This window comes from Coregonus lavaretus (genome assembly GCF_964263955.1).
Source record: "Coregonus lavaretus genome assembly, chromosome: 27".
Lineage (NCBI taxonomy): Eukaryota > Metazoa > Chordata > Actinopteri > Salmoniformes > Salmonidae > Coregonus > Coregonus lavaretus.
Window position 1 is genome coordinate 23,526,194 of NC_140014.1, and position 23,761 is coordinate 23,549,954.

Consider the following 23,761-nt stretch of genomic DNA (forward strand, 5'->3'; position numbering starts at 1 on the left):
TCCTGAAATTAAATTAAATGAACACATCTAATACATTAAACATGTGCTGCATTCACAGTAGTTTTCATTATTAGTGAAAACTTGCAGACGCGTAAAGCCCTGCAGTTTGGTTTCATAAGGAGTGAGGGAAAGCCAGCCACAGTGCTCAGTCGACAGCTCCGTTTTCTAAATGCTGAGACTGCTCTCACACACTGGCTGGGCAACTGTACGTGAGTAAAGCAGTGATTGGTCGAGGGCTCTGTCAGTCAGTGAACAAATCCCCTCGGACTTCCTCTCCTCCTTTCCTGATGCAGCGTGGGAGGAGAGGGAGGGGCATGGATCTGTCTTCTCTCAGCCTGCCTCCGCTTGCTCTTCAGCTCAGCTCGTCACCTGCCTTGGAGTTACTGTGAAAAGATGAGACTGAGAGGAAGCCGTTCTGTAGTCTGGCTCTTCTAAACCCTATCTCTGCTTTGTTTTTATCTCTGGGCTGTTTTCATTCTTTTTTCCCTCTCTGCTCTGGGGCTGTAGTGGAGTGGGGTGGAGTGGAGTGGAACGTTTGTCCCAGGCTAGCGGAGCTCCGATGGGAGGCAGCTCTGCCTCTGGCTGGGACTGGGGATGCTGAACGGGGGGAGGGAGGGCCTGTTTCAGCTGGGACAGCAGCTCCAGCAGCAGGGGGAGTACCAGGCCGCCCTCCACTGCTTCCTCAGCTCTCTGCTGGGGTTGAGGCACGTGCAGAGCTTCACCTCGCTGCCCAACTGCCTGCATCAGGTGAGCCAACGACCTTGATGGCTGGATGATCACTCATTCTCACACACACATGTATGCATGCACATACACGCACAAAAATACACACACGCATACTGTAGATAGATGTCTGCACACACAAACGTCCAGAGTCTACAGACACATGCACACTCTTGTGGTGTACACAGACACAAAACACACTCGCCACAATACTGATACCATACATACTGTAACATACAGTACTGACACTTTTACTGATTCGCAAATGCAGTGTGTATGCCTGTTACTCATACTGTACATGACCATATACTATACAAACACAAGCCACACTATACAATACAACCTTCACCAATGTGAAACGTCATCTTGCCACTCACAGCACAGGATCAGCATGTTTCCTGTTGACAGTGCATGGTACAAGGTGAAGAGAAGGAGTCTGTCTGTCTCTCTAGCACAAGAACAGACAGAAAAATGTCAAATGGCTCTTTTGAATGTGAGTAATATGCCATAATGCCAAACTTGTAAATATGTAATCTGCTCTACATGAATAAGAGTGTTTGAACTGGTCAATGTATAGCATAGCACAGTATGTCAGTAGGGTATTACCTACAGTACTGACAGAGAGGAGTTCATTCCCCTCCACAATTCAGTAGCTGATATGAGAATAGTGGGCTGTTTAGGATCATACATGGTGATCTGAGTAGAATGCAGATAGTAAATTAATTGTGTAGCATATTCATATCATACAATCCTGATATGTGTTTTCCTCTGTGATTACAGATTGCTGAACTCTTCATCTCCGAAAAGAATTGTATCCTTTACACACAAACGGAGGCCTTGTGAGTCCAAACCCCTAGCCTTTATCTGACATCCACTTCCAGATAACTATTAGTACTATTTTTCCATGAAAAGCCTACACCTGCGAGTACAATAGGGAGAAAAAGATTGTTTCCTTTTTTGGTGGCAGCGGGCATGGTGAATTCCAGCACAAAACAGGATTTGCTGTACAGAGAATGCACTGTAGGAAGAGGGGGGTAGTTGTGTCCTTGGGCCAGAATATAATCACAGCTTTGTCCCAGAAGGCTCAAGGTTTTGAATAGGGTTCAAGCCCTGTGTCTTTCTCCTAAGAGGATTTGTAAACGCTTATCTCCCCACAACACAGAGTATGAGAAAGCTAATTAACCTGTATTCTGCAGTGGCTGTGTCACCACCACCGCCATTATCCACGACAGGCCAGTGGGCTCAGATAAGGGGGGTGTAGTGTTGCAGGATCTATAACCTCTTCCCATGGTACTCCTCTCTGTTACTGAGACACTGAAACACTTTACATGCCAGCTCAACGTATCTGCCTCAGCAAGACCCAGCTCTTCACAACCCATCTCCCAAAATAGGTTGATTTACTGGGCTCACTTCATCAATAGATCTATTCATAGTCTCCTCATGTCCTCAGAACTCATCTAGTTAAGAGGCTCATCGGTCATGACAGGGTTGTCTTTGGACATGAACCAGACACATAAGATCATGAATAATTATGGCAGAATTATAACATTATATAAGCTTTATAGGCAGAGGTCATGGGTTGTGTCACCATGTGACCTACTCTGACTACAGCAAGTATAACAGTAACACTGTAACGATTTAAAGTAGATAGTTTTAAACTATTCACAAAGTAATTTGAGTTCTTATTATGGAACTTGATGTGGAACTCAGTATGATCCAGACATGTATTTTTGTCCACACAGAGAACAGGACAGAACAGTGGGATGCATAAAAGAGTCAAATTAAAACAGTAGACAAATTAAAACAGAATATTCATGTGGCTGGGCAGAGCCAGAGTTGAACAGGCTTTTAAAGTGCTCTCTTTTAAGTTTAACATTTTGGGAGGTTCGCTGGGGAGTGGGGGAGGGGACGAGTCAGCCTAATCTAGCTGACTCTGATGGGAACTCATACAGTAGATTCACAAGCACAGACTCCATAGCATCAACTCTCAGCATCAAATGCCAGAATAATAACTCCCTGTGGCTGAAATTCTTCTCAGAGCTGCCAGAATTCAGAAGTGACCTCTGTCCCTCTGGCCAAAAGCCCTCTTGGCTCCACTTTTGTTTATTGCCATTTCTTCCATGGAAAGTGTATTAATCTGTCAATTCAATTTCACTCTCAAATTAATTAGCCAATCAAACTGAACTTTCAGTCAAATCAGTCTCAGCATGTTTTCTGTTACAGCTTGATGTTTATATAGAGCTGACATTTATCAACACATTTCAAAAACACTTCCAATTTCCATACCTATTGTATAGTATATTTTAACTGAGAGTGCTAACTCTATGAAAATGGTGGCACAAGCCACATATGCTTCAGAGCGCCCTTTAGAAGGTCATCTCAACCTTGACCCTGTCCACATCACATGTGTGCTGCAGGTTCTCCAAACTGAGTTCACCCTGCCATTTGAGGGGGTCTCTGTCTGGCTTAATGGAACTTGTTGGAACATGGTTCAATCACCAATTCAGGGGGGAGGACTTAGTACCTACTCAGTGTTGGTTCGCTGCATTGTTGTAGTTGTCCTGCCAAACTATAAATACCCCAGACCAGCAGAAGTAGTGCTTTGACCTCTGAAGTCTGCTGGTACAGTAACCCTCTATTCCAGATGGTCCTCGTCATACTCACCTCACTGTTGGCAGGCAACATGGGGCTTTCTAGGTGGTGATACCATCTTAATGGACCTCAGATTATAGTGAAATTTCAAAGCACATTGATTTCATAGCACACTGATAAGATTACACATTTCCCTTTGGGGTGATTTCTGTAACTTGCTTGAGGCATCACGTTGTATTGAACGCTTTTTCATGAAAAAGTAAAGAGATGGATCGAGTGGGTACAGTTCATATGCCAGGAAATACGATGCAGTTATATCTGTTTGGTAATCCATACTGAATGTATTAGTTGTGAACGCATCTCCAGACATCTGATTTATTGGCCTGTGAAATGTGCTGTGTCTGTAATGACCATCAACAGTCATTAATTACATCAGTGGCCTAGTAAACCCTGGAGTTAACCCACAACTGTCTGTCAGCAGCCCAATAGCTCTACCTCAGCTGGGCTTTTATATACTAGCTATAGGGCTCTATTTTGGGCTGGCATTAAGCCAGCGCAATTGTCAAACGCACACTCGTTTGCAATTTTGACCTGTTAAACCTCTTCTATTTTCAAATCCTAGCGCCAGGATTGGTAATTTACCTGTCTTATATGAGCTCGCTTGCGCTGAGGTGGGAGGGGTGGCAATATCAGAGGTGTGTCCTTAGAAATGGCCGTCATTGTAAATAAGAATTTGTTCTTAACTGACTTGCCTTGTTAAATAAAGGTTAAATATAGATAAATAAAATGTGCGCCAAAGTGCCAATTTCAGTATGTGCTGGTGGGGATATTTAAGACCAATCGAAAGCTGGTCGTAGTGGTAACGTGGTTGGTTATGGCATTGATTTTGACAACGGAAGCGCAGCCTATCCAACCGGGACGCACAGTGCCCATTTGCTTTCATTTCATTAAAAACCAAGCATAGCAATGAAGGCAGTTTTTTGGTCATGCCCAATGCATTCGCCAAGTAGTTAAGACTATCGATAAAGGCTTTGGCTCATGAGACGCTTAGAAATAAAGCTTTATTAAAAGATCAAGCTTGGCAGCAGCAGAACAGTGAGTGGACTTCCCCTTTTTATCTGTGTAGGCTATTACATCATTTTAGCCAGCTCCTGTTATTATTTTGGTAGGCTATATCTTGCTTATTGAGAACATGCCTCGCACATACAAAACAATTTATGGGAGAGTAAACATATGTGGGCCTATACTCGTTGAAGCCAATTTCATCAATGTTGACTGTCAAAACACTGGAGCTGTGTTCGAATACCCATACTAACATACTGTATGCTACATACTTAATGAGTATATACTACATACTACACTACCAGTCAAAAGTTTGGACACAGCTACTCATTCAAGGGTTTTTCTTTATTTTTTATATTTTCTACATTGTAGAATAATAGTGAAGACATCAAAATGCATTAAGAAGGAAAGAAATTGCACAAATTAACTTTTAAGAAGGCACACCTGTTAATTGAAATGCATTCCAGGTGACTACCTCATGAAGCTGGTTGAGAGAATGCCAAGAGTGTGCAAAGCTGTCAAAAAGGCAAAGGGTGGCTATTTGAAGAATCTCAAAATAATAATATATTTTGATTTGTTTAACACTTTTTGGGTTACTACATGATTCCATATGTGTTATTTCATAGTTTTGATGTCTTCACTATTATTCTACAATGTAGAACATTTTTAAAAGAAAGAAAAACCCTTGAATGAGTAGGTGTGTCCAAACGTTTGACTGGTACTGTATATACTATTGGTTCATTTTAGTATACTGTAAACGAATGGTATCCTTTCAGTTGATAATACTAGCGCTTCGCCTGTCTACCGGAAGTTCATGCTGTTGCTATGCAACCTCTTGCTAGCTTGTTAGCGTAACAAATTACTAGCTAGACATCATACAACTTCAGGTGTGTTCGTAAATTCAAGCTGGAGTGCCAGAGTGCGCTTTGGGCGTTTGTCAATTAAGAGCGTTGTCTGATTGTCCGTTCGTAAATTCAGAGCGTTTCACTCTCGGACCATTCAGAGCGCTTACTGGACGCTCTGGCCGAGGAGTAGGGTTGATCTGAGCGTTCTGACCTCACAACGGCAGTCAAGCACCCAAGCTAACTGGCTAACTTGCTAGCTACTTCCAGACACAATTGAGAGAACACCTCACTCTAACCATTTTACTCGCCCTAACAGAGCTGGTTAGGCTGTTTTCATGTTATCCAGAGCATTGGTGACTGTAACTGTGCTGCTGGCAACAATTTAATTACGCTTTTTTTGCCGACATTTATTGACACCGGTTATATTCAATGGGTGTTGAGCCTTCATAAATTCATCAGTTATTCTGCGCTCTGGCACACTCAGAGGAGAGTGCTCTGAAATTGGAGTAGATAGCCAGGGTGAATTAACAATGTCCATTGAGAATGCACAACGATTATACCACTTAGCTAAGCTAAGAATGACGTGAATAATCAAGTCAATAAACATTGGGTAGTTAGTTAGATAGCATATAGATAATATACTGGCATGTTCGATGTATTAGTAGCCAACTAACGTTACTTTAGGTAGCTAGCTAACATACCGGTACATACTGCTGTAATGATATGCTATGCAGTTCGTAAGGATAGAGTAGCTAACAAATTGTCAGCCAACGTAACTTATTTGAAAAGTCATTACTTTATTACATTGCTCAACATTTTCTTAACATTTGTCAAAATTAGTTAAAGCAATGAATTTGTATCCGCTCTCGTCGGACTTCGGCTGCATATTTTTCGCCATTTACTTCAAATCTGAAAACGTTGTGAAGCCACGCCCATTATCTGAAGAATTGCATTATGGGCCCTAAAAGCACAGAAATAGTGTCCACTGCTTGTATACTTTGTATTTTGACAAATGTAGTACGACATCCGGTAACTTTTGACATATTAACTATTTCCATACTATGACCAATAAGCATACTACATACTCAATTTACGTCACAAATAGTATGGTTAGTACAGTTTGCATTACTCATTACTGTAGCCTATGCTATTTCATAAACTGTAGTATCAATCCACAATGGACTAGGATGAGAATATTCCGTGCCCCCAATTGAATTGGAGTTGATGACAACGCAAAGACCATCAATAACCTACAGAACTTGAAACAACGGCATGCAGTATTAAGCCATGAAACGTGTTGGAAAAAGCATCATACTGTATTTCTGTATTTTGAAAGTTATATATCTTAAACTTGATTGCTGACATGCAAAACATTTTGGGACTATAGCAACAATGGACTAATGAAACAAATACCAAAATATAGTTTTTGGGTGGAGTTTTCCTTTAAAATTCTTCAATTCAAACATTATGGGTTAAAATACACATATACACTGAGTGTACAAGACATTAGGAACTTTCCATGACAGACTGACCAGGTGAATCCAGGTGAAAGCTATGATCCCTTATTGATGTCACTTGTTAAATCCACTTCAATCAGTATAGATGAAGGGGAGGAGATCACATTACAAAGCACCATGTGGTGGCACATTTTAGAAATATTCAAATAAGGCTTTACACCCTTATAACTCATAGGAAGTAAACTGAAAGAGAAATGTACTCTTCTGGAGTTAATTATTAATTCAAAACAACACAGAAAAGTCTAAAATGGCAATTGGAGTTAAATTTAGAAAATATCAACACCATGACCAGAGTCGTTTTAACACAAAATGGGGGTGGGACCATATAAACCCCATTAAATTTGACTCCATACGAGTTGAATTAACTCTTGCGATTTTACTGTGTAGTTATAAAAGTTAGCATCTTTCCTTTCACATGGACAGTTATAATGGGGGTTTATAGGCTACTGTCTTTATAGGCTACCATTTTGTTATGTTGTGAGAGCAGGCTTACATGTGCGCTTAAAACTGGGCTCAAGGGAGTGGTGCAGGCAGAGGACTCTTTCTTAGTGACACCATGAGTGAGACCAGCTGCTGTGTTTTTCAGATCCAGGTCAAATCATTGGTTCGTTTTTCAGCTCTGACAGAGGTAGAAAGCTATAAACCACATCATGGTGGTTTTTCTATAGCCTGTATTCACTGTATACAATACATACTTTTTTTAAAGCTTTCATTTGTATCTGTGCTACTTTAACAGAAGTCAATAGGTCACACACAACAATTCAGAAATAGAACCAAGCAAAGTCTGGTCTCACGTGCAACAGAGAGCTCCTGCCTTTAAGTAGGCCATTTATGCAGGGCTGTATGTCTGTGTAAATGGTGTTGACTTACAAAGGGATGCATTTATATCAGTATGCAGAATGCCTTTGACAAAGTGAACAAACTCGGCTCCTGGGTCTATATTTAGGGACAGCAAATATTTAGTGTGTTATTATGGAATCAGATACAAGAGACTCTGACACATCAACATGGACAAACAAGACACTGTCCAGATTATTATAGTCCAGGCCTTCACAGAGAATCTATGAATATATGATTACAGTTGCTTGTTGTTTAGAATGTCGGTGATGAGCCTGTTACTTGCTGAGGTCACGTTCAGGAGCCATAAAAAACAACAACACTTTGCAGTTGAGCCTGGCGACAACACAGTTTCTGACTGCAACAACTGACTTAATCCCTGAGACAACTGATCCTTCACCTGTATAAACAGACGGCAAGGCCCTGCAGTTCATTCAGGCTGAGAAGATGTTCTATGAGGTTGCTCTGATCGAGCTCACTGCTGTTCAGGGGAGCACAGGCAAGTACATTTAGATCTATACCATGGGGGCATTAAGGGGGTATTAGCACTCTAACTTGGTGATTAGGGAGTGTCATAATGGTACCCCAGGAAATGCAATTGCTAGAAGCCAACTTTGCGTTATACAGTATGATACACAGTGGGGGTGTTTACCTGCTTTTTGCTATAAACAAATCTGAATTAATACCAGTGCTCAATGTGTGATTCTGTACAATAGAGAAACAAACCTCTGCCAGAGAGCCTGGCATATCCCTTACAGCCCAACAGGAACCATGTGATTCATTTAACCTCGGTCCATCTTTATTTGCTGTAAACATAGTGCAGCTCTGAGACAGTGTTCACCTCAAGTGGCCAGTCATCGGTCACCTGCTGCCTCTCCTCTGCAGATGTCTGCATTCATCTCTGTCTGTCTGTCTGTCTCTCTGTCTGTCTGCCGGGAGGCTGCTCTCTGTCAGTCTGCCGGGAGGCTGCTCTCTGTCTGTCTGCCGGGAGGCTGCTCTCTGTCTGTCTGCCGGGAGGCTGCTGATGCAGCAGCAGCTCAGTGTTGCATGGGCAGGAAGTAGCAGGAGTTATTGGACAGACAGGGAAGACTAATGGCCATGCTAGGCATTATCTCATAAGGAGATGTGTGGCGCCATACTGAGGCCCCTGATTCAGCACTGTGCCTGCTGCTCTGCTTCTGGCATCACAATCACTCCACCAGCCTTCTGTCTCTCTCTCTCTTCAATCTCCTGTTCAAACCTCTGCCCATTTCCACATTCTCTCATTCTCTATCAGAGATATTGGACCAACCCTATGTCCTATTCCTACTTTTACCTCATCCTGTTCAAAGTTTCAGTCCGCTTATTGTCATTTCTGAACCACTTTACTCTTCTGTTTACCTCTCTGTAACATCTGGCTGTAAATGCTTTTATGTAGGCTAATCTCCACTCCCAACAGGGTCAGGTCAGTTGTGTATTTGCCTGTGTAAGCTGGTAGCTGTATCACTGCTCTTGTGGGCGTGGTGAGTGCGCTGTTTTCACTCACAGTATCTTCTCCCTGCCCTCTTCCCTCTGCTCTCTATCTGACATCTCCTGCTCCTGTTGGCTCCACTGTACTCTGCTGTTCAGAATCCACTCACATCTCCACACTGCCAGCCCTGCCAGAGACCACGTCGCCAGCCTTTTGGATTCTGTTTACTTGCTGCGGAGAGAGACAGAGACAGAGCGAGAGGGAGTTAGATGGATAGAAAGAGAGAGGGATAGAGCGTGAGAGAGAGAAGGATAGAGACAAACTTAGCGGGGGCGGCTGACTGCGTCTGATTACATGCCCTGTGTGTGTGTAACAGGCCCCCAGGAGGAGGCTTTGCTGGGCTCGGCGGGGACAGGATGGGCGTCCTCAGAGGAGCTATCGGATCAGGCTTCCCAGGCACAGCACCTGGAGCGGCTGGCCCAGCTCTGCATTGTGAGTAAAAGGTACGTAGTGATGAATAACGTGAAAGGCTGTTTCATGTGTGTTACAGTACTGTATGTAATGAAATAGAGGCTGGTTTATTATGTGTTCTGTGTGTCTAAAGGCTCTCAGGGCCCGGTGAACAAGTAAAACACAAAATGTCCTCACTTGCAATAAGGGCAGTGTTGCTTAGTACTGTTGGTCTTCCTCTCATTAAATAATATGTCTAGCTGTTTCTGTTCTGCTGACCTTTCTGTACTTTGTTGGTCTATACTGGGTTTCAAGTAAGGATGGGATGAAAAAGTAGATAAAAGAATGATCTTGTTAAAATGCCTGATATACACTGAGTGTACAAAACATTAGGAACTGCATTTTTTATATCGATAATTCGATCTTTGATATTATTGTTTGTATTTTCTATATCGATAATTGCATTTTTGATATCAATAATTGAATTTTGTATATCAATACTTTTCAAATTCTGCATATATTAGTATACACTGAGTGTACAAAACATTAAGAATACCTGCTCTTTCCATGTTATATACTGACCAGGTGAATCCAGGTGAATGCTATGATCCCTTATTGATGTCCCTTGTTAAATCCACTTCAATCAGTGAGTAGATGAAGGAGAGGAGACAGGTTAAAGAAGGATTTTTAAGCCCTGAGACAATTGAGACATGCATAGGGAGAGGTGTGTAATGGTTGGATTAAGTGAGGAAGCTGGTTAATCTTGAATGAGATTGTAGAGATTGTTTTTGGCTGTACCCAGGGTCTTGGGTTTCTGGGAAAACAAGCACTAGTTGGTTTCTGCTGTTTGATCTCATTCTTGTACTATACTTTTAGTTCAGGGTCTCTAGCACAATGCTATTAGGCCTAAAGTTTACAGTGCCTTTGTAACCGGTGTGAAATGGCTAGCTAGTTCACTAACCTTAACCCTAACCCCTAACCCTAACTCCTAGTCTAGCTAACGTTAGCCAGCTAGCTAGAATTCGTGAACTATTAAGAGAGAACCGGAAGAAATGGACAGAAACTTTATTTTGACTCGTATAACGGGCTGTAGTAGTCACCAGCCCCCATCTTCTCTTGTGGACAGCGAGTTATGGTGCTTCCTGAATCTTTCAACGCTGTGGGAGGAAGTCATTCGGCCGTTGAAGGGCTTCGCTATACTTTGGCGATAGGATGTCCTCAAAGGACGTTCTAAACAGTGCAAAAGGACACCTGGCCATTACTAATTGAAGGGAAGAAGGGCTTGCTCTCATCTATGGCTACACATGAGGGTGATGAATGACCTTGTGTGGTGTTAGCCGCAGGCAGATACAGATATAGAGAGTTGGAATCTGTCATGTCATGCTATGCCCACTTAGCTCTGTTCCAGAGGGGGATAGCCGTGGAAGGGTGCAGAGTAAACCAACCTGTGGGGGCCATAACGTCTGTAATTCACCCTGGAGCCAGGATGAGGGCAGCCGCTTGGCAGTTGGCAGGCCCTGGACGTTTCCACTGGCTTCATAAGGTTGGGTCTCTGGCCCTGAGCCCACAGCCCTGTCGGCCCAGCCTCGTTGCTCCAAATCTAATCACAGCTCAGCCCACGCGTGTTTGGATTTGTCATGCTGCTCGGCTCCAAACACCGACATCGATCCGCACACCTGACAATGCAGCACGCCCCACTAAGCTTGATTAAGGTCAACCATTGTTGTCCTCACTGAAAGGACTTATTTGTGGGCTTAAATTAACCAAGGGTGCCAGACCAGATAGATTTCAGCCCAAATCCAAGCCCAGATTGATTATTTGGAATGACATGAACTGCTTTTTCTAGTTAAAGTATTATGAGTATACAATGTGGCATAGATCAAAACAGGAAGGACTGTGAACTACTGATACAAAATAATCCATAAAATGTTACTTATCTCTGTGTTCCTGTCCTTTGTCTTTCAGACCTCATCTTGCTTTAGAGTACAGTGGGAAAGCCACTAAGATCCATCAGAGGGCCTTTGGCAATGACCACCCCATCACAGACAGGAGTCTGGAGCTGCTGGCCACCGTCTACGCAGAGATCGGCAAGACAGAATACTCAGGTAAAAGCCATAGCCATGCTGAGTAAAGACCGAAAAGCTATAGACATACTGAAATGGTCATGAGTGTTACTACATGGCTGAGTGTGACAGCATGTACTGTACTGTCAGTATGACATACAAGCCTCCTTCCTTACAGCACACAGGCAGAGGAAGAGTTTTTATATTTGATAGTTTGTGGTTAAAACTGTACACTGAGAGGTGATGTAGTGTAGACCTTGTCACCACGTTTACACAAAGCACTCTCCAGTGGCATGACAAGCCCAAGAACAACTTAACCTCTTTGCTTCAGCTCACACGCCGCACTGTAAGTGGCTTACAGAATTTCAGTTAGCCTTCGTACTGTACGATGTCAGCTCAAGGAAATGTTACATTAATAAACACACTCACTGTGCTGTTGGACATCAAAGTGGTTTTATATAGAGCTGAACAGAAAATACTTATTGCGAATTTGACAGTTTGAGGCCACTGTAATGTTGTGCTCATGCTTCGCTTGCATGAAGAGGAAGATGCATTTTCTATCGTTTCCCAAAGTTGGCGTTTTAAGGGAAGAGAGGTCTGCACGGGGTAAAATGTGCCCTAGATGTTAAGATCAACTGTTGAGTCAGCTTCCAAAGGCTGGGGTGTTCAGTAGAGCAGGTAATGTAGAACCTGGGTTGCTAAGACAACAGTTCACATCGTACGTTGTTATTCATTCCAGTTGACCTTCTTGGCCAAATCCTAGGTAAAATACATTTGTAAATAAATACAGAGAACAGCGAAGCAAGGACACAGTTTGTGTTTGCAATATAAGCCAGGTCACTGTCAGGGTACACGTTTCATTCAAATGACTCTGTTTGCTCTCTGTGTAACCTTAACTTTGTTTCATACACAAAGCGTGATTTCTCTGTGACTTAAAATGGCTGTCATAGAGTTGTCATTATGGGTGTGTACTGCACGCCTCCTATAAATTCCTTTATTGATAGTTGGATGGTCTACATGTTGCTTATTCATTCTATTGCACAGCTGTCATAACACAAAGCTAGTGTATTGCTTTGTAACTGTGTGCATGGCCATGATGGAGTCAACACAGAAATGTTTGTTTTTGTATTTTGAACTTTCATCTATCTACCCAGTATTTGTCTGCATGTACCTTGTACCTTGACTCCAGGTTCCATTGGCAGTTAGAGACTGTTTACTCATGGTTAACCCCTTAGACTCCCTGGGCCAGTGTGTGTCAGCACTGTCCAAGAGGTTTGCTGCTGCCGAGTCCTTCAGAGACAAACTCAACAACGGTCTTCCCCATTCCCACTCCCATTCCCATTCCCATCGGGAGAAACACTCCGAGGTCTGGCACAGGAAAGACCCCAGCCTACTGGATGACACACCAAAACCCAAGGTGACACACTTTTGTTAAGAAGACGTTTTTTTTTCCAGTCACGGAAATGTACTCAAAACTGGTGTCCATTGTGTCCTCACTTCTAATGATATCTCACCCTCTCCTAAGGTCACCAACGGTAAAATCCCCACGTCCATACTGAAGAGGTCTGGCTCAGGATCAGACTCAGAGCCCAGCCACAGACGGAAAGGCGAGCGGCGGGTCCGGTTCCGGGAGCCTGAGACCACTGTGCATGGTGAGAGAGACAGCAGGATAAGAGATCAAATACCAAACATATGGAGGCCATGAGGACTAGATCTGTCCTAACTTTAAAAGTCTGAGCCCATTCAGTGCATGTAATGAGCCGAGGAGAGATAAAGTGTGTGTGTGTCAGACCATAGCTGATGGAGAGTGCTGCCCTCTGGTGCATTCTCACTTCTACCCAATCACTCTGACTTCTTTACTGCACTGGGAGGCCTTGGTCTGCAGAAACAAGAAACACATTTATCATTGGACTGACTCAGCTCTATTCCACTGGGTTTTGGAGAATTAAACACTCACTACATCAAAATCTATATAACAATGCTTAGTAATAAATTGGTGAGATATACTGCTAAATCTACTGTTCTCCTAATTCTCTATGGGGCAATGTACCTCTCAGAGGGGTCTGTATTGTTATGGCTTAGCTGTAAAAGAAAATGAACAAGATACAGTAAAGTCCTGTGATTAGATCGTAAAACACTGTCCCTTGAGGATACCGTAGTATTTAATTTAATGCTGAATTTAGAAAAAGAACAAACATGAGCAAGTGATTTACACTTCTTGATGAATTATGCATGCAAAGTAGTCAGCATACAATCTGTGACACAGAGATAGCTAATTAGGTGCAGCCATCCACTGTAGCTGTACACCACCAGGCATGTGTGTACTGTTGTCTACAGTCAGATGTCTAGGTGCAATGTGAAGCTGTTATTTACTTGTTTCTTATCTATCGGTTTCGCAGACATTCCATACTATGACTGTTTAGTTGGTAAGTCTGTCTGAGAGTGGTCCCAATTATTAACTTACTAAGAGCATGAAGCAAGTGTCACCTTCACTGACTGGTCATTACTGACTTGTTATAGTAAACCTGTGTATGGAATACTGTTGTGTGGTGATTCATGTGAAAATATGCCCATCATAGACATTTTAATATTGTACTGTGATGCATGGGTATTCCTCCCTCCAGCAAGTTCGTTTTGCATGGCCCGGTGCCCCGGGTGGGTGGAGTTTGCACATTAAGTGAAATCTCCACCCACCCGGGGCACCGGACCATGCAAAACAAACTGGCCATTTGTACCCACTTTTGATATTGCATATTCCAGTCCAGTATCTGGTGTATGGCACTTTTTATACAGTTTAAAAAGAGCCATAACCAAAAACACAAAAAAGCAGGCCTCTAGCTAATAATAAAAAATGAAAATTCAAATTGACATCAGGAAGATGCCATTCCCCTCACTCCTGAATGGGCAGACTGGATAAGCCTTTACAAATGATAAATCATTCAACAGTTTGTTGTTGGTCTCTTTTGGTTCACAGCCTATGACACGTCACCACCACGCCCCCACCTGGCCCTGTTCACCTGCTTGTTCCTGCTGATGTTACTGCTGGGCGTGGCCATGTACAGCACGGACCGCCGGCGCCCACAGCGTGTTTGTGAGGAGCTGGAGGCCTCACTGGCTGTCTACCTGATACACATTAAACAGCTGCTGTGGGGCTGCTGGATCTGGCTAACCATGCAGTGACTGGGACCCACCAGAGGGGGAGACGTGGAGCACTGAATTCACTCTCCTCCTCATTATATGCCCCTTAAGGTGTCCTTACCCAGCCTGGTCCACAAGCACACCTCAGTCATACACACTGACTATCTATCTATGGTGTTGAGATGTGCACCCCTACTGCTACGGTCACACCCATATATGGAGAAATGTATAATCCCAGAGATACAGTATGTATCCTCCATGCCTGTACACTGTATGTACATAGGTGGTGGGTATGCTGTCATGTTTGTTTTGTCGATAAGACGTTTTGCACATCAGCAATGTTGACGCTCACTGGTTATGCTCACTTAATTGCTACAATAATTTACATTTTCCATTCTTGACGCAATCTATTGTATGTGAGTAAATGTTTCATGGAATGTAAAATCAATTGTATTTATTTTATTACAATACTCTGTCATTTTGTGTACTTAAAATATTACTACAGATATGAATGTGTATATACCGTATAGTAAGGACTATCACAATATTACGCCTTGATATTGAACATAATTGAATGTAGAAAATGTGAAAAACTGCTTTGAATTGGCAAAAAACACTCTTACTGTCTAAGATAAGGATTATGGATTGAGTCAAGCACAATGTGACCACCTTTTTAAAAAGGATAGCTGAAACAGACACAGGACTGCTTCAATTCACAGTGACAGGTTGAACTAGCAAATTGATTGACAAAGCCATCTTGCTTTTACAGCATAAATACTGCAGTCTGACCATTTTTAGGTCAGATCAATGCTGTGATCCCAGTTGGACAAAGACGACAACTTCAGCACAATAATATGAATGCTCTCTTTCCTGGGAATGTACTCAAATTCAATGACTGATTATGATTTTGACAGTGTACCTCTTGGTAAATGCTAAAATTCCACAAGTAATATCCTCTAAATGTTATTTATTTATTCTATACTGCATATCTGCATCTACTCAAATATCAAATACTTTTATTTTCTTTACAGTACATTTTGAAAGGGCTTTTGTTACATTTCTATTTGATTGATCCGATATTCAGGTTTGAATCTTCATGTCAAACGCTTTTAAAGCTGGGGATTATTTGGGGATTGAAACTAACTTTAAATTAGAGCAAATGTTTATGATACAAAGTAAATAAAAGGAATGTACATTAAATGTACGGTCCAATGGTCTACGGTAAGATGTAGCAACATTATGACACTAATTGAATCATCACTGTGGGACCTTCAGTAATTGGCACCATTCAAATATTGAAAATATAGAAATTGAGTCACTTCTTTAAATGGGTAAAGCTTTAAAGGGCAATGTGATGTTTATCATATACTGTACATGTCAATCTGAGCAATAAAACACAATACATTGTTTCCAATAATACATATTCTTTATACAGCTTTCAGGGAACACAACTATAGGAAAGAGTCAGTGTTGGAAAAATCTGAGCAATACGATGCAACCAATGTCTGAATGGAAGAGATACTGAGACTGAAGGTTTTCTCTGCACTCTCAAGGGGAACTACTGTCATTAGCAATACAAATACCTAGCAAGTAAACATGGCCTGTATCTGCACATTTTGGTTAGTAGCTGCATTTCACTGCTGACAATCTGTATGTGGTCACTTTGAAAGAAGTGCCTTTTAGAATGATTTCTTAGTTTCTATCTTTTTTATTTAATTGAATTATTTTAAATAAAACTGTCATTGCATACCAAAGTCAGTGAGGGTGGTGACTAGCTTTTTATAGTTTAATATGCGTTTGGATTTGTTTGTGTGTGTGTGTGTGTGTGTGTGTGTGAGTGAGTGAGTGAGTGAGCATGTGTGCAATAAAATGATGATCCATCTTTCCACACTCACTGCAGGCTACATTTCCTCACGCACAACAACACAGAACTGGCCTTGGATAATGTGTCATCCCGTCTATGTTACAGATTTCTCACTCACTGTCAAAAAAAAAATTGCGTGAAGATTGTGTCAAATAAAAAAGGAGGGGCCAGCCTGAGCTTTTCTGATTATCAGGATGAACAGATAGACTGATTCAGCTACTTATGTGACTTTCAGGCATTTCATCCTGAGATCTGTTCCAGTCAGTTTAAGGAAAGTTCATTGACAAAGTTCTTACAAAGTACAGTTTTCCTTTTTGGAAAATAATGTTTGGTAATTGTAGATAATGTATAATAGACTGAAAATCACACATCATACTTTGTTGCTGCATGCATGCAAATAATTCACACATTACTTAAAGCCTATCATAAATGTATTAGATTGTTACTAAAAAATATATTGCCCAACACAAAAAAACTACAGCCTGCTCACACTGTCTACATACACACAGTACATGCAAAAAATGAAAACAAAGAAAATATGATTCAATTGAACCGTCCTTTAACCACCCTGTGTGAGTCATCATCTATGTGCAGCTAAATGGGAAATCATGGTCAAAATAAATCTCAATGCACCATCTCTATCCTCATTAAATGGCCTTGATTCTCTGAGCTCATTTACGCTCCAGCGTGTTGCCTTGAAGGGGAAGACATGTCAGCAGTAACTCATTATCAAATATTAATATAGCAAGTGGACAAAATGGATTGAATCAGCTCCACAATACAGCCGGAACCTCTTTACACTACAGCGCTTTACTGTCAACAGCAGCGTTTTCAACTGGAAAATCAGGCAACATATATCTGAAGAGGAGTATGTCCAAGCAAGGCATAACCATGCACTCTAATCACAGTTAATGGATTTCATTTGATTATATATACACTGAGTGTACAAAACATTAAGAACACCTGCTCTTTCATGACATAGACTTACCAGGTGAATCAAGGTGAAAGCTATGATCCCTTATTGACTGATGTCACCTGTTAAATCCACTTCAATCAGTGTAGATGAAGGGGGGGATACAGGTTCAAGAAGGATTTTTAAGCCGTGAGACAATTGAGACATGGATTGTGTCTGTGTGCCATCCAGAGGGTGAATGGGCAAGACAAAATATTTAAGTATGGTTGTAGGTGCCAGGCGCACCGGTTTGTATCAAGAACTGCAACGCTAATGGGGTTTTCACGCTCAACAGTTTCCTGTGTGCATCAAGAATGGTCCACCATCCAAAGGACATCCAGCCAACTTAACACAACCATGGGAAGCATTGGAATTAACATGGGCCAGCATCCCTGTGGAACGCTTTCGACACCTTGTAGAGTCCATGCCCCGACAAATTGAGGCTGTTCTGAGGGCAAAGGGGGGTGCAACTCAATATTAGGAAGCTGTTCCTAATATGTTGTACACTCAGTGTAGATTGACAGGGGCTGGCTTATCTATTATGGCAGTTGGGGTAGGATAGGAGGATATGTGTCACTAATGTGCACGTGCCCTCTGGGTGTTAGATCATGCCACTCTTCAACTGGTTGGCATCGGAGCCCAGGCGGGACGAGTGTCCCAGCAGCAGCTCCTTCTCGTGGATAAGACTGTCCAGAAGGTCCTCCTGGCGGTAGTTGTGGTAGACCTTGAGGAAGGCCATGACTGTGATGCCCAGCCACGTCAGCCACGCTGCCCACAGACCAAACTGCACAGCAGAGACGGGGGAGGGGGAATGTTTAACAGATATTACATAGCCTCACAGATTTCAACAAGAGCTGGGGGTTTCCAAGTTCATTGCACATTTTTTAATAAGTCCCCGGTACAGTCTAAGATATCAACACAGTGTATGACACTATACATACGTCTGACCCTTACCTGGGCAATGGCAAACTGGTCATAGAACGAGGAGTTGTCCAGTCCTAACTCCAGATCAGTGTCCTGCAGGTCCTCACAGCTGAGATACAAGACAAAGTTAGTTTAGGAAAAGAACTCTCCGGACTGTCCAAGAGCCATGTGAGACAGTGTGAGTTGAGGAAGGGGTCATGAGCCTCACCTGCTGGGCATGCTCCCCCCCTCTGTGATGGCGTCACACCACAGGTTGAAGCCCACACTGATGATGGTACTGGAGAGGAACACTGTGAACACCACCAAGGAGCTGATCACCAGATTCAGGAAGGCATTGAATAGGGAACTGCACTCACAGAGAGAGAGTGAAAGAGCAAGATAGAAAGCGAGAGAGAGAATGTAAGACACAGTTTCAATAATATAATTTTTCTGTCATTACCATCCCTGGCACACTTCCCTAGTGTATGTATTGGACTTGGTTAGATGATATCTGTGGAGATTGTGGTGTTTTTTAAGACTCTTGATCCAACCATCTTGTCAAATGCATGAGTGATACTGTAGGTTTTAATTTAACTGTGACTATGTTGCATTCTAATGGACAATATGACCAATATAAAGAGATTGGTGGTGTACCTTTATGCCAAGAATTCATTCATTCTTAGTTTTAGATACATGTTTTTTAAGTGGATGGATAGATTAACCTGTCCACCCTATGTCAGAAAGAAACAACGACAGACTAATGAAAACCTCTGCATTGCACAGTAGCAAAACTGTTTTATAAAGATTGCAGACGCCTAATCATTATATAAGGCCTATCCATAAATGCAGTTTCTGTGATTGCACCTCGGTTGAAAGGCAGAAAATGGCATTTCTTCCCTCGGCTGATTGAACATATTGATTATGGAGCGAAGCAGCGAAACATAAGGTTTTTGTTTTATGGGGCCTAGATCTGTAGACCTCAGAAAAAGCAAATGAATGAAAGGCTAACGGAATTGATTTTTGCTGTATTTAATCAAGCAGCATCACTGATCATTCGGGTGTGGAAGTGGATGGGCATGGGCTACTTGAATCACACCCCATCTCTTTTTCTCTATTTAAATCATTCAGATAGAAAAAACACGAAGAAAACATGCAAATGAAAACACAACAACCACAAGTGATTAGGACACTCACTCGTCGTGGCCTTTGAAAAGAAACAACAGCAGTCTCCATGACTGCACTGCGGACAGGATGAGAGATGCTATCCCGACAAAAGTGATGAAACTGCAGGAAGACTCCGGTCCCCACTCCTCAATGATAAAGCGCTGCTTTGAGACTGTAATGTTCTCATTCTGCCACATACCACGCGTGAAAAGCAAGCATTTTCCATGAAAATCCTCCGTGTTTTCGGAGAGAGCCACTACGGCAATAAAACCAAGCACAAACGCCAAAAAATAGAGGATGCATTGTCCGAAAATTAAATTATCGAGGGCCATTATCCCATCTCCTTTCTCTCACTGCGTTTGTTGCATCGGCGACTGCGCAGTAGAGACACTTGAGCGTGGACGCAGCATCAGCATCATTCCCGCTGGAGCTGCAGTCTTAATGGGCCCGATTCAGACAAAGCCTTGTTCCCATTAACCATAAGCACTCCTTTACATTGCAACGGATGTACATTGCAAAGGATGTCATTCATTTCAATGTGGACGTTGACAACGGAGTGGAATCGCAATGCCCCCTTGCCATTGAAGGCTCTGTTGCAAGACCACCACCGCATACTTACAATTTTTCTAAACTTTGTGTGGTCTTCAGTCCAGCCAGAGTCTGTAAAAAAAACAGGAAGTTAGCAAAACCACAGAAGAAGATAGAAATATGTGGTTTTTGGTAATGGCCTTATGGGATGGCTAGCAAGTTGTAAACAATTATCCATTCCTATAACTGAGTACTAGTAATGTTAAATAATGTTAATACACATTGGCTGTTAAGCCAATTCTATTATATGATTGTTGCCTCCCGTTTAAGTTTATTGTGATGGTAATTGTTTTTGATGATAACTATTAGGTGCGGGTCGCTAGCTACAGTGGTCTCTTCAACCTAGCCTAGCTTTTAGCTAGCTAGCTGCTCCGCAAACTAGCTTGACAATGCTATAAAGTTAGAGAAACACGTTTATTTTTTATTTATTTTTATTTAACCTATATTTAACCAGGTAAACCAGTTGAGAACAAGTTCTCATTTTAACTGCGACCTGGCCAAGATAAAGCAAAGCAGTGCGATAAAAACAACAACAACACAGAGTTACATATGGAATAAACAAAACGTACAGTCAATAACACAATAGAAAATCTATATACAGTGTGTGCAAATGTAGTAAGTTATGGAGGTAAGGCAATAAATAGGCCATAGTGCAAAATAATTACAATTTAGTATTAACACTGGAATGATAGATGTGCAGAAGATGATGTGCAAATAGAGATACTGGGGTGCAAATGAGCAAAATAAATAACAATGTAAATAACAATATGGGGATGAGGTAGTTGGGTGGGCTAATTACAGATGGGCTGTGTACAGGTGCAGTGATCGGTAAGCTGCTCTGACAACTGATGCTTAAAGTTAGTGAGGGAGATAAGTGTCTCCAGCTTCAGAGATTTTTGCAGTTCGTTCCAGTAATTTGCAGCAGAGAACTGGAAGGAATGGCGGCTAAAGGAGGTGTTGGCTTTGGGGATGACCAGTGAGATATACCTGCTGGAGCTCATACTACGGGTGGGAGTTGCTATGGTGACCAATGATCTAAGATAAGGCGGGGATTTGCCTAGAAGTGATTTATAGATGACCTGGACCAGTGGGTTTGGCAACGAATATGTAGTGAGGGCCAGCCAACGCGAGCTTACAGGTCACAATGGTGGGTAGTATATGGGGCTTTGGTGACAAAACGGATGGCACTGTGATAGACTACATCCAATTTGCTGAGTAGAGTGTTGGAAGCTATTTTGTAAATTACATCGCCGAAGTCAAGGATCGGTAGGATAGTCAGTTTTACGAGGACATGTTTAGCAGCATGAGTGAAGCAGGCTTTGTTGCGAAATAGGAAGCAGATTCTAGATTTAACATTGGATTGGAGATGCTTAATGTGAGTCTGGAAGGAGAGTTTACGGTCTAACCAGACACCTAGGTATTTGTAAGGTATAAGTTGAGGAAAAAGTAACTAAACAAAACATGTTTTATCACCTGAAACCATATGTTTCTCTTGTCTTGAATGAAAAGGTCATATTTTGCAATCTCCCAAAATAAATGTGATCTCTGATGAGAGGCTCTAGTGATCCTATGTTTAATGCTCCAAGGCATGCATAGAAATCGCTAAAGGCCTCTACAGAGAATATAGACTGGGCCGATTGCAGTGTTGCAATATAATTTTTTGTTACAAGAGGTGGCTCCTTGTAATACGCTCTGGCATTTGACACAGTTTTCTTCCACCTGGAGATTGAGACCAGTCACTTGGTTCCTTGACATGATCTATAGGCCATAGTGCATTTGCTAAATATTCTGACCCCTTGACTTTTTCCTCATTTTGTTACTTTACAGCCTTATTCAAAAATTGATTAAATTGTTTTTTTTCCCTCATCAATCTACACACAATACCCCATAATGTCAAAGCAAAAACATAATTTATTTAGGGGTATAATCTGGATCCAGACCGTTCTACAGGGGGAGCTGTGGGTTCTGTTTTAGACCTTCCTTTCTAACTTTATTTTTCTGTCTCTCACCCTCCTCTCTCTTTCGAGGCTCCGAGAGCCACACCTTGGCTGTATCTAGCCCTTCCACTCGCTCTCTCTCTCTTCTCCCTTTACACACCTTATGCATCTGTTTAAGCATGGATTAGAGTTTATCTGCGTCCAGACGTCCCTCAAAACCATACCTCTCCCTCCACCTGGTCACATAATGGAGGTTTCTCCTATCCCTGGACTTCATAAATCTTGTAATAATTCACTCAATAATTATTCTCCTTTGGACTTATTATTAGGTGCAACTTTTGAGCAAATATTATGATCAACTTTTGTAATTAACCATTTCAATTATTCAACCTGTAACCCAGAGTGTTTTAAGACCCCAGTTTCATGAAACGGATGGGACAACCATTCTTTCTCACGCAACCTATTTTAGTCCCTTTCTTTGGAATTTATTCTTAGATGTGACTTTTGAGCAAATATTAAGTCTCACACAAGATTATTGGTTAACACTATCGGCAACTTGGAGTTTGTACTTAGACAAATTACGGCCCCAATTTCATGACGTGGAGTTTGTACTTAGACTTTTTGATCTTACACCCGCCCCCCCGTCTTATATTTATGTAGAATACTGGCACATTGGGTTTTCTCTAGATAAACGTCTAAAAACGGGCTACCGGGATGTCGATCCCTTTGTGGATTATTGACGGAACCTCACTACAGCAAATTTAAACTCCATAAATCCTTACTGCAGGTTACAGTTAAATTCCCCCAAAATCCAATGAATAAAGATTACTGACCTTATTTTTGCAGCTCAATTTTGGTTGGATATCGTCACCGTTTCTGTCGTTTCCAGGTTGTCACCGGCCTGTATTTGAACCCCCAATTTCAGAGGGCAGGACTTTGTCTATACGGATGTATCATCTGCCCGTGCACGGTTTTCGGTGTCCCCCGGAACGACAGAGGACGGGTATTGATATCCGGCTCGAAAGAACCAAGCTGTCACGAGAATTTTGTTATCTCAATGGTTGAAGTCAACTACTTCTTAAATCTCGGAATAATTCCCAAAAGGTTGTAAATCTCTTAGTTTAAATAAATTAAACAAAGACTCAATCCTGCAATGGTCAGCATATTTATTAATGAGAGCGCTCTGAAACAAAATGGTTGTACAATATATTTATACGCACACGTCAGAGGAAAAATCCCACCCCTCTTTAGGCGGCCTGTAGTTTTCCACTGGAAAACTGCTCTCCTGACCATCAGGTCACACACACACACACACACACACACACACACACACATGTTCTTATCATAGGCTGCATTCCTTAGTTATCGCCTCCTCACAATATCCTGCAAGCCTTTCATTCCCCTTTCCCTGTGTTTTGGGAACCAGTCTATACTCTTGCTGGGATATAAACACATTTGATTAATTCTCTAAGCTCTAGTCTACTAATTAGTTATACATTATTAGTTTAACTGAGGGTGTGACATTTTAGTAATATCTCACTCACACATTTCTTTATCAGAAACCCAAGAATCCACCCAAAAAGGTATTTTGTTTAGAAGCACTAATAACTAGTGACTACAGGCTATTGTGAAATAGTAGAACCTGCTGTAGCCAACTAGCTAGCCATGTGACCGCA

General features: G+C 42.0%; 2 protein-coding genes across 3 annotated transcripts; one reads left to right on the forward strand and one right to left on the reverse strand.

Moving 5' to 3' along the window:
• The first annotated feature begins 345 nt into the window (after positions 1-345).
• LOC311102414 (uncharacterized protein) lies at positions 346-16,086 on the forward strand. Of its 2 annotated transcripts, XM_084143748.1 has the most exons (9): positions 346-747; positions 1,103-1,216; positions 1,504-1,534; positions 7,989-8,075; positions 9,403-9,529; positions 11,442-11,581; positions 12,775-12,956; positions 13,065-13,191; positions 14,514-16,086. In XM_084143748.1, exons 1-9 carry the CDS (start codon positions 595-597, stop codon positions 14,717-14,719), a joined length of 1,167 nt encoding a protein of 388 aa, XP_083999874.1. In that variant the 5' UTR covers positions 346-594; the 3' UTR covers positions 14,720-16,086. The 2 variants fall into 2 exon arrangements, with proteins under 2 accessions (XP_083999874.1, XP_083999875.1); XM_084143749.1 differs by lacking the exon at positions 1,103-1,216 and having other exon boundaries at positions 348-747.
• Positions 16,087-17,336: 1,250 nt separating this feature from the next.
• Positions 17,337-23,247, reverse strand: LOC311102436 (transmembrane protein 179-like). Its single transcript, XM_084143792.1, has 5 exons — positions 22,919-23,247; positions 19,591-20,220; positions 18,626-18,763; positions 18,448-18,526; positions 17,337-18,277 (listed from the first exon to the last, which is right to left on the reverse strand). Exons 2-5 carry the CDS (start codon positions 19,890-19,892, stop codon positions 18,095-18,097), a joined length of 702 nt encoding a protein of 233 aa, XP_083999918.1. The 5' UTR covers positions 19,893-20,220; positions 22,919-23,247; the 3' UTR covers positions 17,337-18,094.
• Between the last annotated feature and the right edge of the window lie 514 nt (positions 23,248-23,761).